This window comes from Rhinopithecus bieti, unplaced genomic scaffold (genome assembly GCF_001698545.2).
Source record: "Rhinopithecus bieti isolate Rb0 unplaced genomic scaffold, ASM169854v2 scaffold_21649, whole genome shotgun sequence".
Taxonomy (NCBI): domain Eukaryota; kingdom Metazoa; phylum Chordata; class Mammalia; order Primates; family Cercopithecidae; genus Rhinopithecus; species Rhinopithecus bieti.
Window position 1 is genome coordinate 2,431,482 of NW_016811584.1, and position 16,661 is coordinate 2,448,142.

General features: G+C 37.5%; 1 protein-coding gene across 1 annotated transcript in view; it reads right to left on the reverse strand.

The window, feature by feature from the left end:
- DNAH12 (dynein axonemal heavy chain 12) overlaps positions 1-16,661 on the reverse strand; it is a 245,562-nt gene that overhangs the window by 179,552 nt on the left and 49,349 nt on the right. Inside the window, 5 exon segments of the mRNA XM_017894137.1 lie at positions 88-281; positions 1,116-1,250; positions 2,191-2,290; positions 2,292-2,314; positions 6,878-7,039. Coding sequence (XP_017749626.1) covers positions 88-281; positions 1,116-1,250; positions 2,191-2,290; positions 2,292-2,314; positions 6,878-7,039 — 614 coding nt within the window.

Genomic DNA, 16,661 nt, shown 5'->3' on the forward strand with positions numbered 1-16,661 from the left:
AAAAAAAAAAAAAAAAAATCAATTTATATTTTACAAACTCTTTTCTGTCATTTGCTTGATTTTTATTACATTACCACCAGCAATTACCGTTTTTCTGATCGTTGCCACTTCAAAACAAAATTAAAAAACTTCTGATAGGGCTCAATGTTAACTTTTAATTTATCCAGTTCAGGATATTTTGTCAATTCCCACTTGAAAAGTTCCTCTTCTTTATTAATAAACTGCACTGCTTCTTCAGATTCCTGAATACGTTTTTGTAGTTGTCTTACATCTGTCACATACTGAAAGCAAATAATTTTTTGTCTTAAGAAATATTCAAGTAATGTTACAAAAATAAAATCATATGATACTGTGTACAATATGTCCTTGCATTTATACAACAACTTTATTTTTAGGCTGGAGTGCAGTGGCATGATCTGGGCTCACTGCAACCTCCGCCCCCCTGGTTCAAGTGATCCTCCCACCTCAGCCTACCAAGTAACTGGGACTACAGATGCCGACCACCACGCCTGGCTAATTTTCGTATTTTTAGTAGAGATGGGGTTTTGCCATATTGGCCAGGCTGGTCTCGAACTCCTGACCTCAGGTGATCTGCCCACCTCTGCCTCCCAAAGTGCAGGGATTACAGGAGTGAGCCACTGTGCCCGGCCTATACAGCAATTTTAAATATTAACTTCACAGCATAACTATGATTGAGAGCAAAAGGTATGATGATGTCTACTCTACAAATAGAGAACTAAGTCACAAGAAAGACAACATAGCTCCAGTTCTGGGCCTAAGAGTCAGGTCTTTGTTTGCCAGCCTGGGCAACATGGCAAAACCCCATCCCTACAAGAAAATACAAAAAATTAGCCGGGCATGGTGGCACATGCCTGTTAGTCCAAGCTACTCAGGAGGCTGAGACTACATATAAAGTGTTTAAATAAATATTTATGTATTTTATCATATATAAATATATTAGATAAATATATATGTATCTATGTAATATATAGAAAATATATAGAGTAAACATAAAAAAGTAAACTTGCATTTGTCTATATTTTTAAATTTATGTTAACATGTCCTGTATGACTCTATGGGCTGGCCATAGCTATTGTCTTATATATTTATCAGACCTGTTGCATGCGCTCCAGCTCTGCAAATTCTGTAAACTCTTCCATGCGGCGTGATTCCTTTTCTATTTCCAAAATAAGTTTCTCTCTCTTGGCCATTAGTTCATTTTCTTTTTTATGTTTAGCATTCTCAATTAGCTTTTTAAAAGACAATTTAATCATGTTAGTTAATCTGTAACAAAGAATTACCAAGTCAGAAATCTAAATACTGTGTATAATCATAAAACCATCAGAGAAGTAAAATGAGCGCAAAATAAAACAATGTCTATAATTAGTGATATAAAAATGCAAAGAATAATAAACCACACACAAAAACATTCCTCGATCTCCAAAGTGACTTTAACAACTTGTATTCATTAATTAAAATTTATTTTAATTTGTTTATTTAATAATAATAAAATTACCATTTATTGATACTACTTGATAGCCATGTATCAAGAACTATTAAATACTTTACCTATATTATTACTAGTATTATTATTCTCATTTCAGAGAAAAGAAATTGAATCTTATGGAAGTCATGTTCATGTTCACAAAATCATAAAAATCAAAACCTGGATTAGAATCTTGGTTTATCTGATTGAAGGCCACGTTTTTTATTACAATACTATCTTACCTCCCAACTCAAGATAAACTGGTTTATATTAGGACTTTTTCAATATCTGAAATACATTCAGTCTGATATAAAATTGTAAATCTTATCACTGTGATATTGAACTATTTAATTTCTCTGAGTCTCATATTTCTCATCTATAAAATGGAAGAAATGGGAGCACGTGGGATTTTTATGAGTTAAATAATTGAATAAATGGAAAGCATTTTCTCAGTTAAGTGCTTCTATTATTAATTTATATAATAGTTCTGACTTTCTAAATGTCAGCCCCACTACTTACCAGACCTTGTGAGTTAAGCCTAACAGCTTGTCTTAAGCCTAGAGGGCCATAAGTGTGGCCAGTCTCAAACTCATATTGACACACAAAATTACTTTTAAAGTTAGATGGCCAGTAGATATGAAAATTAAATGTGAATGATGTGCTCGAAATGTCAGAATACAAAAAAAAATGAAAAATATATTTACCTCATCATTTTCATCAAAGATGGGATTAATTTTCTTAGGCCACATGAGGACAGTTGCATTTAAAGCTAAGTCTTCTTGAGGAAATAGAAAACATCTAAAAGTAACTCATTTGGCGTTTAGATTCCTACAAAAGAAACTCTGGATATAATATGTCATATAGAAAATCTAAGTCATTACGAAAAGAGAACAACAATCTCTAATACTTTTCAGATTTAAATTTGACTCAGATTATTAACCGATATTTTATATATCACCCAAACCAGACGGGTATTTCAATAGCTGCAGTATTATTTATCTTGCTTCATGCCACATAATTGTATACTTTAATGCTAGAAACAAGGCTTTTAAAAAGTTTTCACTTGCAGCTGATTTAACATAAAGGAACTTTTGGTCCTCCCTTGTTTATGACTGAAAATGTAATTAAATCTTCAGCAATCCTTTAACTTTGATTTTAAAGGATTTTAATTTATTTTATTCTTATAAATTTTTTTATTTTTGTATCTTTGATGACAAAGATTTTAGTATCTTTTGTTTTGTATCTTCAGTGACATCACTACCATTTTTGCCTACTTCACCCATTGCTGTACGCAATAGTCCAGAATATTATGGTTTGTAACAGTTCAGAAAGAGTTGGAGGTGAGTAGGCCGGGTGCAGTGGCTCACACCTGTAATCCCAGCACTTTGGGAAGCCGAGGGAGGTGGATCACCTGAGGTCAGGAGTTACAGACCAGCCTGGCCAACATGGTGAACCCCCATCTCTACTAAAAATACAAAAATTAGCCAGGCGTGATGACGCACGCCTGTAGTCCCAGCTACTCGGAGGCTGAGGCAGAATAATTGCTTAAACCCAGGAGGCACAGGTTGCAGTGGGCCGAGATCGTGCCACTGCACACCAGCCTGGGCGACAGAGTGAGATTCCGTCTCAAAAAAAAAAAAGGAGGTGAGTTACAAAGAAAAAAACTCTTAAAACAATAGATTTATCTGAGTAGAGAGATTGAATATTTTTACCCTCTATATCTTTCATTGCTCTATAAGCTGTACTGTAGCACTAACTTTTAAGAACTAAAATACAGATTCAAAGGCAAATTTAAGGTTTTTGATTTTATATTATACGTATGTATTTTATATATTATATATAATATAGATATAAAATTATGTATTGAAAATAACATTAAATATGTATTTTGTACATTCTATATATTTTATATATACAATGCACATAGAAATAAAACTTTAAAATAAAAAATGATCCATGTAATTCACTATACCAACAGATTAAAGAGAAAAAGCATATGATCACCACAGTACATGCAAAAGAGGCATGTAGTGAAATTCAAAGTCCACTCATACTAATTTTTCTTTTCAAAAAACCTAGTAGCACATCAGCAATAGAAGGGAATTCATTAATCTGGCAAAAGTACCTGTATAAAACCTACGACAAATGTCATACTTAATAGTGAAATATTGAAAGCTTTCCCCTTAAGGTTGGGATAAAGATGGGAAACCTGTCTCATCCACTGCTATTCAACATTGTACTAGAGTCCCAGACAGTCCACTGTTGCAAAGAAAATAAACAAAGTTTTGCAAATGTGTAACATTTGGTCATGAAAAACAAAACTGTCATTATTTGCAAGTTATATAATGAATGGTACATGTAGACATTCCAAAATAATCTTCAGATAAACTATTAAAATTAAGAAGAGAAATTTAAAATATATAAAAATAGTAAAGTTAAAATTTTTTTTTTAGAGACGGAGTTTCACTCTTTTTGCCCAGGCTGGAGTGCAATGGCGCAATCTCGGCTCACTGCAACCTCCGCCTCCCAGGTTCAAGTGATTCCCTTGCCTCAGCCTCCCAAGTAGCTGGGATTACAGGCATGTGCCACGACGCCCGGCCAACTTTTTGTATTTAGTAGAGATGGGGTTTCCCCATGTTGGTTTCACCATGTTGGTCAGTCTGGTCTCGAACTTCTGACCTCAGGTGCTCCACCTACCTCCGCCTCCCAAAGTACTGGGATTACAGGCATGAGCCACTGCGCATGGCCTAAAATTCAAAGTTTTAAATAGAAAATGTTAAAAGAAAAATTGAATGATGGGTATTAAATTAGTATATAAAAATACATTTTGGCATAGCATAGTGGCTCATGCCTGTAATCCCAGCACTTTGGGAGGCCAAGTCGGGCGGGTCATGAGGTCAAGAGATGGAGACCATCCTGGCCAACATAGTGAAACCCTGTCTGTACTAAAAATACAAAAATTAGCTGGGCGTGGTGGTGCTAGCTGGGCGTGGTGGCATGTGCCTGTAGTCCCAGCTACTCGGGAGGCTGAGGCAGGAGAATCTCTTGAATCCGGGAGGCAAAGGATGCAGTGAGCCGGGATTGCACCATTGCACTCCAGCCTGGTGACAGAGTGAGACTCTGTCAAAAAAAATAAAGAAAGAAAGAAAAAGAAGGCCAATGGAACAGAACAAGCTGCCTCAAAACAGATCTATACATATATGGACACGGTGGGGATGGTCTCTTCAATAAATGTGTAATTGCTCATCTATATGGGAAAATATTTAAATTGGACCTCACATTATTTACAGAAATAAATTTTCAGGATTGAAACCTAAATCTGAAAAGCAAATCTAAACAGCTTCTAGAAAAGGGTGGAAGAAAAATATATTTGAACCATGGTGGCAGAGGATTTCTTAAACAAAATACAGAAAGCACTAGGTATAGAATAAAAGATCGCTCTTTTTAACTGCATTAAAATTAAGGCAACATGGCAAGACCTTGTCTCTAACAGAAAAGAAAGAAAGAAAGGAAAAAAGGTTAAGAAAGAAAGAAAAGAAAAGAGAGAAAGAGAGAGAGAGAAAGAGGAAGGAAGGAAGGAAATAAAAGACTGCTCCATTTATTATAAAATAAAAGATTGCTTCATTTAACTGCATTAAAATTAAGGACTTTTGTTCATCAAAACATCATTAAAAAATTAAATTACAGAGTAGATAAAAGATACCTAATAATATATTTAAAATTACTACATTGAACTGTATACTTAAAATGGTTAAAATGGTAAATTTTGTGTTATGTTTATTTTGCCACTTTTAACTGCTACAAATCAATAAGGAAAAGTACATAACCCAAAAAATAAACAAGCAAAATATATGTACTATCAATCATTTCACAAAAGAGGCACTCCAAATGGCCAATAAGCATATGAAAAGTGTTCAAATTCATTTCTTTTTAGGAAAATGCAAATTGAAAATACCATAACTTTCACCCAATAGACTGGCAAAATTTAAACCATCTCACAATTGCAAGTAAGAATGTTAAAATAATAGACATTTTGTGCACTGCTAATAGGAGTCTAAAACTGGAACTACTTAGAAAAGAATTTTGCCTTAATTCGTAAAGGTGAAGAAAAGCATATCCTATAACACCTGGAAGAAATGAATGAATGTGTGCACTGGGATACATGTATAAAAATGTTCTCAGAAGCATTGCCAGTAATACCAGAAGCAGAAATAACCAAATATCCAGAACAGTAAAATTTTTAAAATAAATTATTGTATACAATGTGGAATGGATACAATATGGAATGGAATACTAGACAGCAATGAAAATCAGCTAAAGTTAAGGAACAATGACATTACTAACATAACATTGATGAGAGGCAAAAGAATATAAATAGTATGATTCCCTTTATATAAAGACCAAAATCAGAAGAAATTAACTATATTGATTAGAAATACATGTTTAAGTTGTACAACTATAAAAAAGAACAAGGAAGTAATTACCATAAAAATCAGAATTGGCCAGGCGCAGTGGCTCATGCCTGTAATTCCAGCACTTTGGGAGGCCGAGGTGGGTGGATCATAAAGTCAGGAGTTCGAGACCAGCCAGGTCAATATGGTGAAGCCCAATCTCTACTAAAAATACAAAAATTCTCCGGGCATGGTGGCGGGTGTCTGTAGTCCCAGCTGCTACTCGGGAGGCTGAGGCAGGAGAATCACTTGAACCCAGGAAGCAGAGGTTGCAGTGAGCCGAAATCTTGCCACTGCACTCCAGCCTGGGCGACAGAGTGAGACTCCATCTCAAAAAAATAAAAAATAAAAAATCAGAATACTGCTAACATCCAGAAGACGAGGGATTATGATGGGTTTCTAGTGGGTTGGCAAGGTTCTATTTATTTTCCTATGTGGCAATTGCTGGCAGTTTAGAACATTCCAAATTGTACAGTTTGTGTTTTATGTAATTTTGGTATATGTGTTGTTTAACATTTTTTAAAGTTTTTTAAACAAAGAATAAGAGTCAAATATAGGTAAATAGGTATATAATCTTGTGCTGGAAAAGGTATAAGCACACTATTAAATGCAGAAAGTATAAAAAAAATTTTTTTAATCTATATTGTTTAAGGACATACACACAATTGGTGAAACTAAAGAAATTCAAAGCTATGATTACTGTAAAAATCAACTGCTAATCTCTAGAGGAGGCCAGAGGAGAAGGAGAGGCATGGCGATCAGAAAGTTATATGCAGAGTCCTGGGGTGCTGACCATATCCTATTTCTTGACCTAGGTGGTGGCAATATAACCGCTCAATTTACAACTACTTGTGTAACTATATATTTTACACATCTTCACTATGAATATCATATTTCACAATGAAAACAAACCAAAATATGTAAATTAAAAGTTTCTTACCTGGATCCTTAAAATCAACTCTTCGATTCCTGTAGTCCGGGCTTTTTCTACATAAGATATCAGATCCATCATCTCTTCTGTTGTTTCAGGGACTTTTAATGCATGTTCTTTAATTGCTTCAAATTCACTGCAAATACTGACATAAAACTCCACCTTAATAGACTGATGTTAATTAATGTTATATCATAGTCAATAAATGTGTGTTATGATGATTATTATAAAATAAGAACGGCCGGGAGTGGTGGTTCACGCCTGTAATCCCAGCACTTTGGGAGGCCGAGGGGGGTGGATCATGAGGTCAGGAGATCGAGACCATCCTGGCTAACACAGCGAAACCCCATCTCTACTAAAAATACAAAAAAAATTAGCCAGGCGTGGTGGCGGGTGCCTGTAGTCCCAGCTACTTGGGAGGCTGAGGCAGGAGAATGGCGTGAACCTGGGAGGTGGAGCTTGCAGTGAGGTGAGATGCGCCACTGCACTCCTGGGCAACAGAGCAAGACTCCGTCTCAAAAAAATAAAAAATAAGAACTATGATATCCTAAAAATAATTGCTCAATTCACTAAATTACCTTAAAAATATTTAAGCTTGGCCAGGTACAGTGGCTCACACCTGTAAACATAGCACTTTGAGAGGCCAAGGCAGGCAGATCACTTGAGCTCAAGAGTTCAAAAACAGCCTGTGCAACATGGTGAAACCCTGTCTCTACAAAAAAAATACAAAAATTACCTGGGCCTGGTGGCACATGCCTATAGTCCCAGCTACTTGGGAAGCTGAGGCAGGAGGACCACTTGAGCCTGGGAGGTTGAGCTGCAGTGAGCCATGATTGCACACTGCACTCCAGTCTGGGTGACAGAGTGAGACACTGTCTCAAAAAAAAAAAAAAAAAAAAAATTAAGCTTATCTGCTATAACTCAGTATATACTATACATCAATAAAACCTACAAAATTAAGGTAATAATTTCATGCAAAATTATGGCATATTACAAAAAATTTTAGCGACCTCTTCAACTCTCTTAAATACCCAGGTAACATTCATCTTTCTGGATTGTTATAAAACAATAATGAATGTAAAGGGTCTAGCACATAGTACCCTCTATTTACTGATAACTATAATCATTAGTATAATCATTAGTTTTTTAATTATTATTAGTGCCTCTTGTGAAACATGACAGTACAGCAAGTAAACCTTATACATAGTTTCTTTAATTAACAGTTCTCTTAGAATATCCCATGTAGCATATGAGCCTAGATATCCTACAGCATTATTCAACTAAAGTTACATTTCATAGAATTATTTCCTGAGCTTTAAAGTATCTGGGCCAACCTAATCTTTGATAAAGCATATAAAAACATAAATTGGGGAAAGGACACCCTATTCAATAAATAGTGCTGGGAAACCTGAATAGCCACAGGATCCCCATCTCTCACCTTATACAAAAATCACCTCAAGACGGATCAAAGACTTAAATCCAAGACCTGAAACCATAAAAATTCTAGAAAATAACATCAGAAAAAAGCTCCTGGACATGGCCTAGGCAAAGAATTCATGACCTCAAAAGCAAACACAACAAAAATAAAAATAAATAAATGGGACCTAATTAAACTGAAAAGCTTCTGCACAGCAAAGGAAATAATCAGCAGGGTAAACAGACAACCCACAGAGTGGGAGAAAATATTTGCAAACTCTGCCTCCAACAAAAGACTAGTATCCAGAATCCACAATGAACTCAAACAAATCTGCAAGGAAAAAACAAATAATCTCATCAAAAAGTGAGCAAAGGACATGAATAGGCATTTCTCAAAAGAAGACAGACAAACAGCCAACAAACCAACGAAAAAATGCTGAACATAACTAATCACGGAAATGCAAATTAAAACCACAATGAGATACTACCTCACTCCTGCAGGAATGGCCATAATTTTAAAAAAACAATAGATGTTGGCATGGATGTGGTGAAAAGGGAACACTTAAACTGCTTGTGAGAATGTAAATTAGTACAACCACTATGGAAAACAATTTTGAGATTCCTTAAAGAACTAAAAATAGAACTACCATTCAATCAAGCAATCCCAAAGGAAAAGAAGTCATTATATGAAAAAGATATCTGCACAAGCATGTTTATTAGCAGCACAGTTCACAATTGCAAAGATACGGAACCAACCTAAATGTCCCTCGACCAATGAGTGGATAAAGAAAATATGGTATATAGACACCATCAAATACTACTTAGCCATAAAAAGGAATGAAATAATGTCCTTTGCCACAATTTGGATGGAGCTGGAGGCCATTATTCTTTTTTCTTTTTTCTAAGACAGAGTCTCACTCTGTTGCCCAGGCTAGAGTGCAGTGGCGCAATACACCACAACCTCCACCTCCCAGGTTCAAGCCATTCTCCTGCCTCAGCCTCCCGAGTAGCTGGGATTACAGGCACGTGCACCACGCTCGGCTAATTTTTGTATTTTGAGTAGAGATGGGGTTTCACCATGTTGGCCAGGCTGGTCTTGAACTCCTGACCTCGTGATCCACCTGCCTTGGCCTCCCAAAGTGGTGGGATTACAGGCATGAGCCACCGCACCCAGCTGGAGGCCATTATTCTAAGTGAAGCAACTCAGGAATGGAAAACCAAATATTGTATATTCTCACTTATAAGTGGGAGCTAAGCTATGAGGATGCAAAACAGTAACACAATGGACTTTGGGGACTCGGTGTGGGAAAGGCTGAGAGGGAGGTGAGGGTTAAAAGACTACATATTGGTACTATGTACACTGCTTGGGTGATGGGTACGCTAAAATCTCAGAAATCACCACTAAAGAACTCACCTGCGAGGCGCGGTGGCTCACGCCTGTAATCCCAGCACATTGGGAGGCCCAGGCGGGTAGATCACTTGAGGTCAGAAGTTCCAGCCTGACCAACATGGTGAAACCCTGTCTCTACTAAAAATACAAAATTAGCCAGGCACGGTGGCACACACCGGTAGTCCCAGCTATTTGGGGGGCTGAGGCAGGAGAATAGCTTGAAACTGGGAGGCAGAGGTTGCAGTGACACTCGGTCTCAAAAAAAAAAAAAAAAAAAAAAAAAAAAAAGGAATTTACCCATGTAACCAAATCACTTATACCCCCCAAAACTATTGAAATTTTAAAAATTAAATTAATTTTTTCTTTAAGAAAAAAATATCTACCCCAGACAAAGAGGCTCACGCTTGTAACCCCAGTACTTTGGGAGGCTGAGGTAGGAGGAGCTCTTGAGTCCAGGAGGTTGAAATCAGCCTGGGCAACATGGCAAAACCATGTCTCTATTAAAAAAATTTTTTTAATTTTAAATTAGAAATCTGTATTGTCATGCTATTACTAGAAATATCAGGAAAAAACATGTAAAAACAAAGTGTAAAAGAGGTAAATGATTTTTTAGCTCATGCAGGAATTTGGAGAAATATGTGAGAAATTATACTTGCTCATTCACTCATTTAATAAATAGCTGAGTACCTACAATATGCTAAGGAAAATTCTAAACATTGTAAACATAGCAGTAAATGAGACCCTGCCCTCATAAAGCTGGTATTGAAACTGAGGAGAGAGACAAAAGCACACAAATGTGTACTCTGTTAGGTAGCAAAAAAAAATGCTGGCTGGGCGCGGTGGCTCACGCCTGTAATCCGAGCACTTTGGGAGGCCGAGGCAGGCAGATCACGAAGTCAGGAGATAGAGACCATCCTGGCTAACATGGTGAAACCCCATCTCTACTAAAAATACAAAAAAAAATTAGCCGGGCATGGTGGTGGGCGTCTGTAGTCCCAGCTACTCAGGAGGCTGAGGCAGGAGAATGGCGTGAACCTGGCAGGCGGAAGTTGCAGTGAGCCGAGATCCCGCCACCGCACTCCAGCCTGGGCGACAGAGCAAGACTCCGTCTCCAAAAAAAAAAAAAAAAAAAATGCTGAGGATCCCTTGAGCCCAGGAGTTCAAGGCTGCAGTGAGCTATAATTGTGCTACTGCACTTCGGTCTGGGCATTATAGTGAGACCCTGTCTCTAAAGAAAAAAAAAAAGCTATGAAGAAAAATAAAGCACCATAAAAGGAAAAAGAATGATGGAGTGTCAAGAAGAAGCCACTATTTTATACAGAGGGGCCAGAGAAGGCCTTTCCAGGGAGGTGATATTCAAGGTGAGGGAAAAAACAAATGAGTTGTCAAATACCAGAAAAAGAGATTCCAGGAAGAAAAAACAGCAAGGCCATAAGGTGGTAATAAGCTTGGCATACTTTAGGAATGGCAAATGAAGTTGAAGTGGTGAGCAGAAATCAGATCATGTAGGACTTTATAGTTAATTATTGAATATCAGAAATACAGGAGGAATGTGGCCAGGCACAGTGGCCCACACCTGTAATCCCAACACTCTGGGAGGCTGAGAAGGGAGGATCACTTGAGTCCAGGAGTTTGAGAGCAGCCTAGGCAACATGGCAAGACCTTATCTCTAATAGAAGGAAAGGAAAGGAAGGGAAGAGAAGGGGAAGGGGAAGGGAAGGAGGGGAAGGGGAAGGGGAAACGGAAGGAAGGGAGAACTATCGGTTACTGGGGCTTAATACCTGAATGATGAATGACTGGCATTTAAAAAGGTATCAAACAGTATCAAAACAATAAAGAAGCCCCAGCGCCAATGGGACCTACAAAGGCACCTCTATAGGAGGGGGCAGCCTATGGAAGAAAAAGTTGTAAGTAATTTACATATATTGAAGCTTTGTTTTTAGAAAGCAGGAATTACTTAGGCAAAGTATTTCTTTTAGCCATATAATTCGAGGATTGGGAATTAATTCTAACTTACCGTATCATTTCTTTTCTATATTCTTTGAAGGCCTATGTGCATTTAAGTAATATGCTGGGGCAAAGGCTTTGCTTTATTTGTCGTGCCTGTCTTCAATCTTCACAATCCAACCACGCACCATAGGGTAATGAATCCACTGAGGCAAAAAGCATTATTTCTGAGGCCCAAGACTGAAAAATTTTTCCTTATAAAGCCTTGAAAAAAGTGTTGCATATTATGAAAAAAAAGTTTAGGAACTTTCAGTGATTTTATAATATTGTATTGTTATGAAAGTCTTAATTATATTAATAAAACAACTTTATTTTTTGCTAAAGTGACTAAAAAATGTTTTCCTTGTTTCATACATATTTTTCACGCCTAATTCTTTCACTGAGGAATTTGCCAAATCTACCATTTTTAAATATCCGAATACAATACCATTCACAGTATCAAAATCTGACATAATCACAAGGTAAAATTTCCTCAATGAATTATTTCTTAAACTATCCCCGCCAGAGTCAACCCATTTCTCTGTTTAGGAAACATACTATATCATGGTAACCAATTGGCATAGTAGATAAATATTTGCTTTTGCCATTACTATAGCTCCATTAAAGATTGCTATTTTTTTCACGTTTACATCCCTGATGGTCAAGGATTCTAATTTCAATCTTTAAGAAAAAAAAAAAATATATATATACTATCATTTTGTTAAAATACTCCAAGCCAGGCAAGATGGTTTGAGCCTATAATCCCAGCTACTCTTAGGAGACTAAGGTGGGAGGATTGCTTGAGCCCAGGAGTTTGAGGTTGCAGGCAGCTATGATGGCACCTTGCATTTCATGCTGGGTGACAGTGTAAGATCCTATCTTTAACAAAATAGTAATAATAATCCAGGAACAGATGCTCTGCAATTACCAAGATCCAAGATATTGGAATGTATGTCAACTTCTTAGTACCCAAACACTGGGGTAATTTTTAAAAATTAAACAAAGTAGTATCAAGAAAATTTGACAAGATATGTTGTACTTGGTAAAAGTGAAACACACTTACCAACTTTGGACTAACTTTGACTTAATTTCACAATCCACCTTTAATGTTTCTATCTGCCTTCCTTCTCACTCGATCTCCACTCTCTACCGAAATGGCCTATTCCTTTTACTCTCCTTCAGGAGAACTTTCCTTTATGTTTCTCTCTCTCAATGCTGTCCTATTTTTCTAGAGTATCTAGGATGTGGTGAATTGGGTTTAAATTTTTCAGTGTTCAAGGGGGAAGATAATAATTAATTGATTCAAAGACTGTCTTAAGCACCTGCCTTGTTCTTGGTTGGAAATACACCAAATAGGCCAGGCGCGGTGACTCACGCCTGTAATCCCGGCACTCTGGGAGGCCGAGGCGGGTGGATCACCTGAGGTCAGGAGTTCAAGACCAGCCTGGCCAACATGGTGAAACCCCGTCTCTACTAAAATACAAAATTAGCTGGATGTAGTGGCACACGCCTGTAATCCCAGCTACTCAAGAGGCTGAGAATCGCTTGAACCTGAGAGGTAGAGGTTGCAGTGAGCCGAGATCACACCACCACACTCCAGCCTGGAAGACAGAGCAAGACCCTATCTCAAAAAAAAAAAAAAAAAAAAAAAAAAAAATACATCAAATAAAGGATAGACAGAACTCATGGCATTGAAAAAAGATGAATATGGATAAATTTTACCATGATGAAAGAAGAAAAACACAAAAGAATATATACAGTGCGATACCTTTCATACAAACTTACCATGGACAAAACTAAACTATATTATTTAAGTATACATACATAGGTGGTAAAACCATAAAGGAAAGCAAGAAATGTCAGGATAATAGTTACCAACAAAGACAGAAGAAAGTTGTAATTGGGGAGAGGCACATGGTGGCTTCTGGGTGTTACAAAGTTCTCATTCTTAAGCTACGTGGTTATTACCACCTAGGTTATAATTACCTATCTGTCTATACATATATACTATGTATGTTATATTTCACAATTATATTAAATTTTTTCATGGAACATTTTAAACATACAAAAATAAGCAAAATGTACCCATCATCCAGTTTCAACAATTAGCAACTCATCACCAACCTTTTTTTAACTATACTCCTAACCACTCTCCTGTCCTGTTTTATTTTTACACAAATCACAAGCATCCTATAAATTCATCTGTATAAGCCAGGCATGATGGCTCATGCCTGTAAACCCCCAGCATTTTGGGAGACTGAGTCAGGAGGATTGCTTGAAGCCAGGAGTTCGAGATCAGCCTGAGCAACAAAGTGAACCCCCATCTCTACAAAAAAAAATAATTTTTTTTGAATTAGCCTTTCAGCTTGGGCAACATGGTGAAACCCTGTCTCTACAAAAAATACAAAAATTAGCCAGGTGTTGTGGTGCATGCCTGTAGTCTCAGCTATTCAGCAGGCTAAGGTGGGAGGATCACTTGAGCCCAGAAGGCGGAAGCTGCGTTAAGCCATGATCACACCACTGCTCTCCAGACTGAGTGACTGAGACTCTGCATGAAAAAAAAAAAAAATTTTAGACAGGCATGTTGGAATATGCCTTTAATCCTTGCTACTTAGGAGGTTGAGGTAGAATGATCATTTGATCCCAGGAACTTGAGACTGCATTGAGCTATGCTGACATCACTGCACTCCAGTCTGGACAACAGAGACCCTGTCTCTAAAAAAATAAATTAAATAATAAGCCAGGTGTGGTGGCCCATGCCTGTAATCCCAGCACTTTAGGAGGCTGAGGTGGGCGGAGCACCTGAGGTCAGGAGTTCAAGACCAGCCTGACCAACATGGAGGACAAAATTAGCCGGGCATGGTGGCACATGCCTGTAATCCCAGCTACTTGGGAGGCTGAGACAAGAGAGTCGCTTGAACCCAAGAGGCAGAGGTTGTGGTGAGCCGAGATTGTACCATTGCACTCCAGCCTGGGCAGCAAGAGTGAAACTCGGTCTCAAAAAATAAATAAATAAATAAATAAATAATAAATAAATAAGTTCATCTGTACAGATGTTACAGTTCATCATTCCTAAATTTCCCCCCAAATAGGCATACTAACCACAACTACAGTATATCAGAAACTGACAAAGAAATCCAGGAATATGTTACTAAATCTAAAAGTAAATTTTCAAATAGTTATATAAACTATCCCAAAACTATTACAAAATTCTAGAAAATGTCACTACAAAATAATAGACCTAAGGAAATAATCATTTTAAAAGTTAATGAGGCGGGGTGCAGTGGCTCACACCTGTAATCCTTGCATTTTGGGAGGCTGAGGCAGGTGGATCATGATCAGGAGACTGAGACCATCCTGGCCAACATGGTGAAACCCTGTCTACTAAAAATACAAAAATTGGCCAGGTGTAGTGGTGGGCACCTGTAGTCTCAGCTACTCAGGAGGCTGAGGCAGGAGAATCGCTTGGGCCCAGGAGGCAGAGCTTGCAGTGAGCTGAGATGGCGCCACTGCACTCCAGCCTGGGCGACAGGGTGAGACTCCGTCTTAAAACAAAAAAAACAAACAAACAAACAAAAAAAACAAAAAAAAAACTTTAATAAAACGTATGCTTGGTCTTGATATTTAGGGCTTATAGATACTACAGGTTATACCCAGGCCACAAAAAATTTAGCTGGTAATTCACAGAACATTTTTTGTGTTTATTCTCTGCATAGCACTGTATTGAAATATATGGTAAAATACAAATGAAAGAGAATACAGTTGGCCCTCTATATCCACGGGTTCCACATCTGCAGATTCAGCTAATGGCAAATTGAAAATATTTGAGAAAAGCCATAAAAATAACAATAAAATAATTCAAATAAAAAACAATACAGTATAACTCTTTATATAGCATTTATGTTGCATTAGGTATTATAAGTAATCTAGAGATAGTTTAAAGTATACTGGAGGATGTGCATAAATTATATGCAAATACTAACACCATTTTATATGAGACTTGAGCATCTGCAGATTTTGATATCTATAGATGGGTCCTAGAACAAATACCTGCAGCTACCAAAAGACAACTATATGCCATCTCTGAATTTGTGAAAGTAATTATGCATTTATGCATTCACAAAATAGTTTCATGAAACCATAAAAATCAAATAAGGTAAAAAGTATGCATATTAGAAAAAAACCCATAGTCATCTCAATAGATGCCAAAAAAGCATTAAACAAACAAGTCTAAAGGTAGTGAGTTATCTCATTTGATTGTTCACAGTTAATCACAGATCAAACTGCTTGTTCTACTCTTTCCCCTTTCTCACTAACTATTGGGTACTTTACCAGTCAAAAAAGAAAAGAAAAAAAGCATTTAACGAAACCCAACACTCTTTCATGGTAAAAACACAAACTAGGAATAGAAGAGAACATCCTCAACTTTCATAAGGCATGGTTAGGAAAAACCTACAACTAACATTATACTTAATGATGAAAAAATGAACATTTCCCTCTAAGATCAAGAACAAGATAAGGGCCAGGCACAGTGGTTCGTGCTTGTAATTCCAGAGCTTTGGGAGGCTGAGGCAGGAGGATCACTTTCATCCAGGAGTTTGAGACCAGCCTGAGCAACATAGTGAGACCCCATCTCTACAAAAAATACAAAAATTAGCTGGGTGTGATGGCACACACCTGTTGTTCCAGCTACTTGGGAGGCTGAGGTGGGAAGATGGCTTGAGCCTGGGAGGTCAAGGCAGCAGTGAGCATGGTTCTACCACCACACTCCAGTCTGGATAACAGAGTGAGACCTCGTCTAAAAAAAAAAAAAAAGAACTTGTACTACATTGTCTGGGCACGGTGTCTCACGCCTATAATCCTGGCACTTTAGGAGGCTGAGGTGCATGGATTACTTGAGCCCAGGAGTTTGAGACCAACCTGGGCAACATAGTGAGACCTTGTCTCTACTAAAAACAAAAAAATAACTTAGCTAGATGTGGTGGTCTGTGCCTGTAGTCC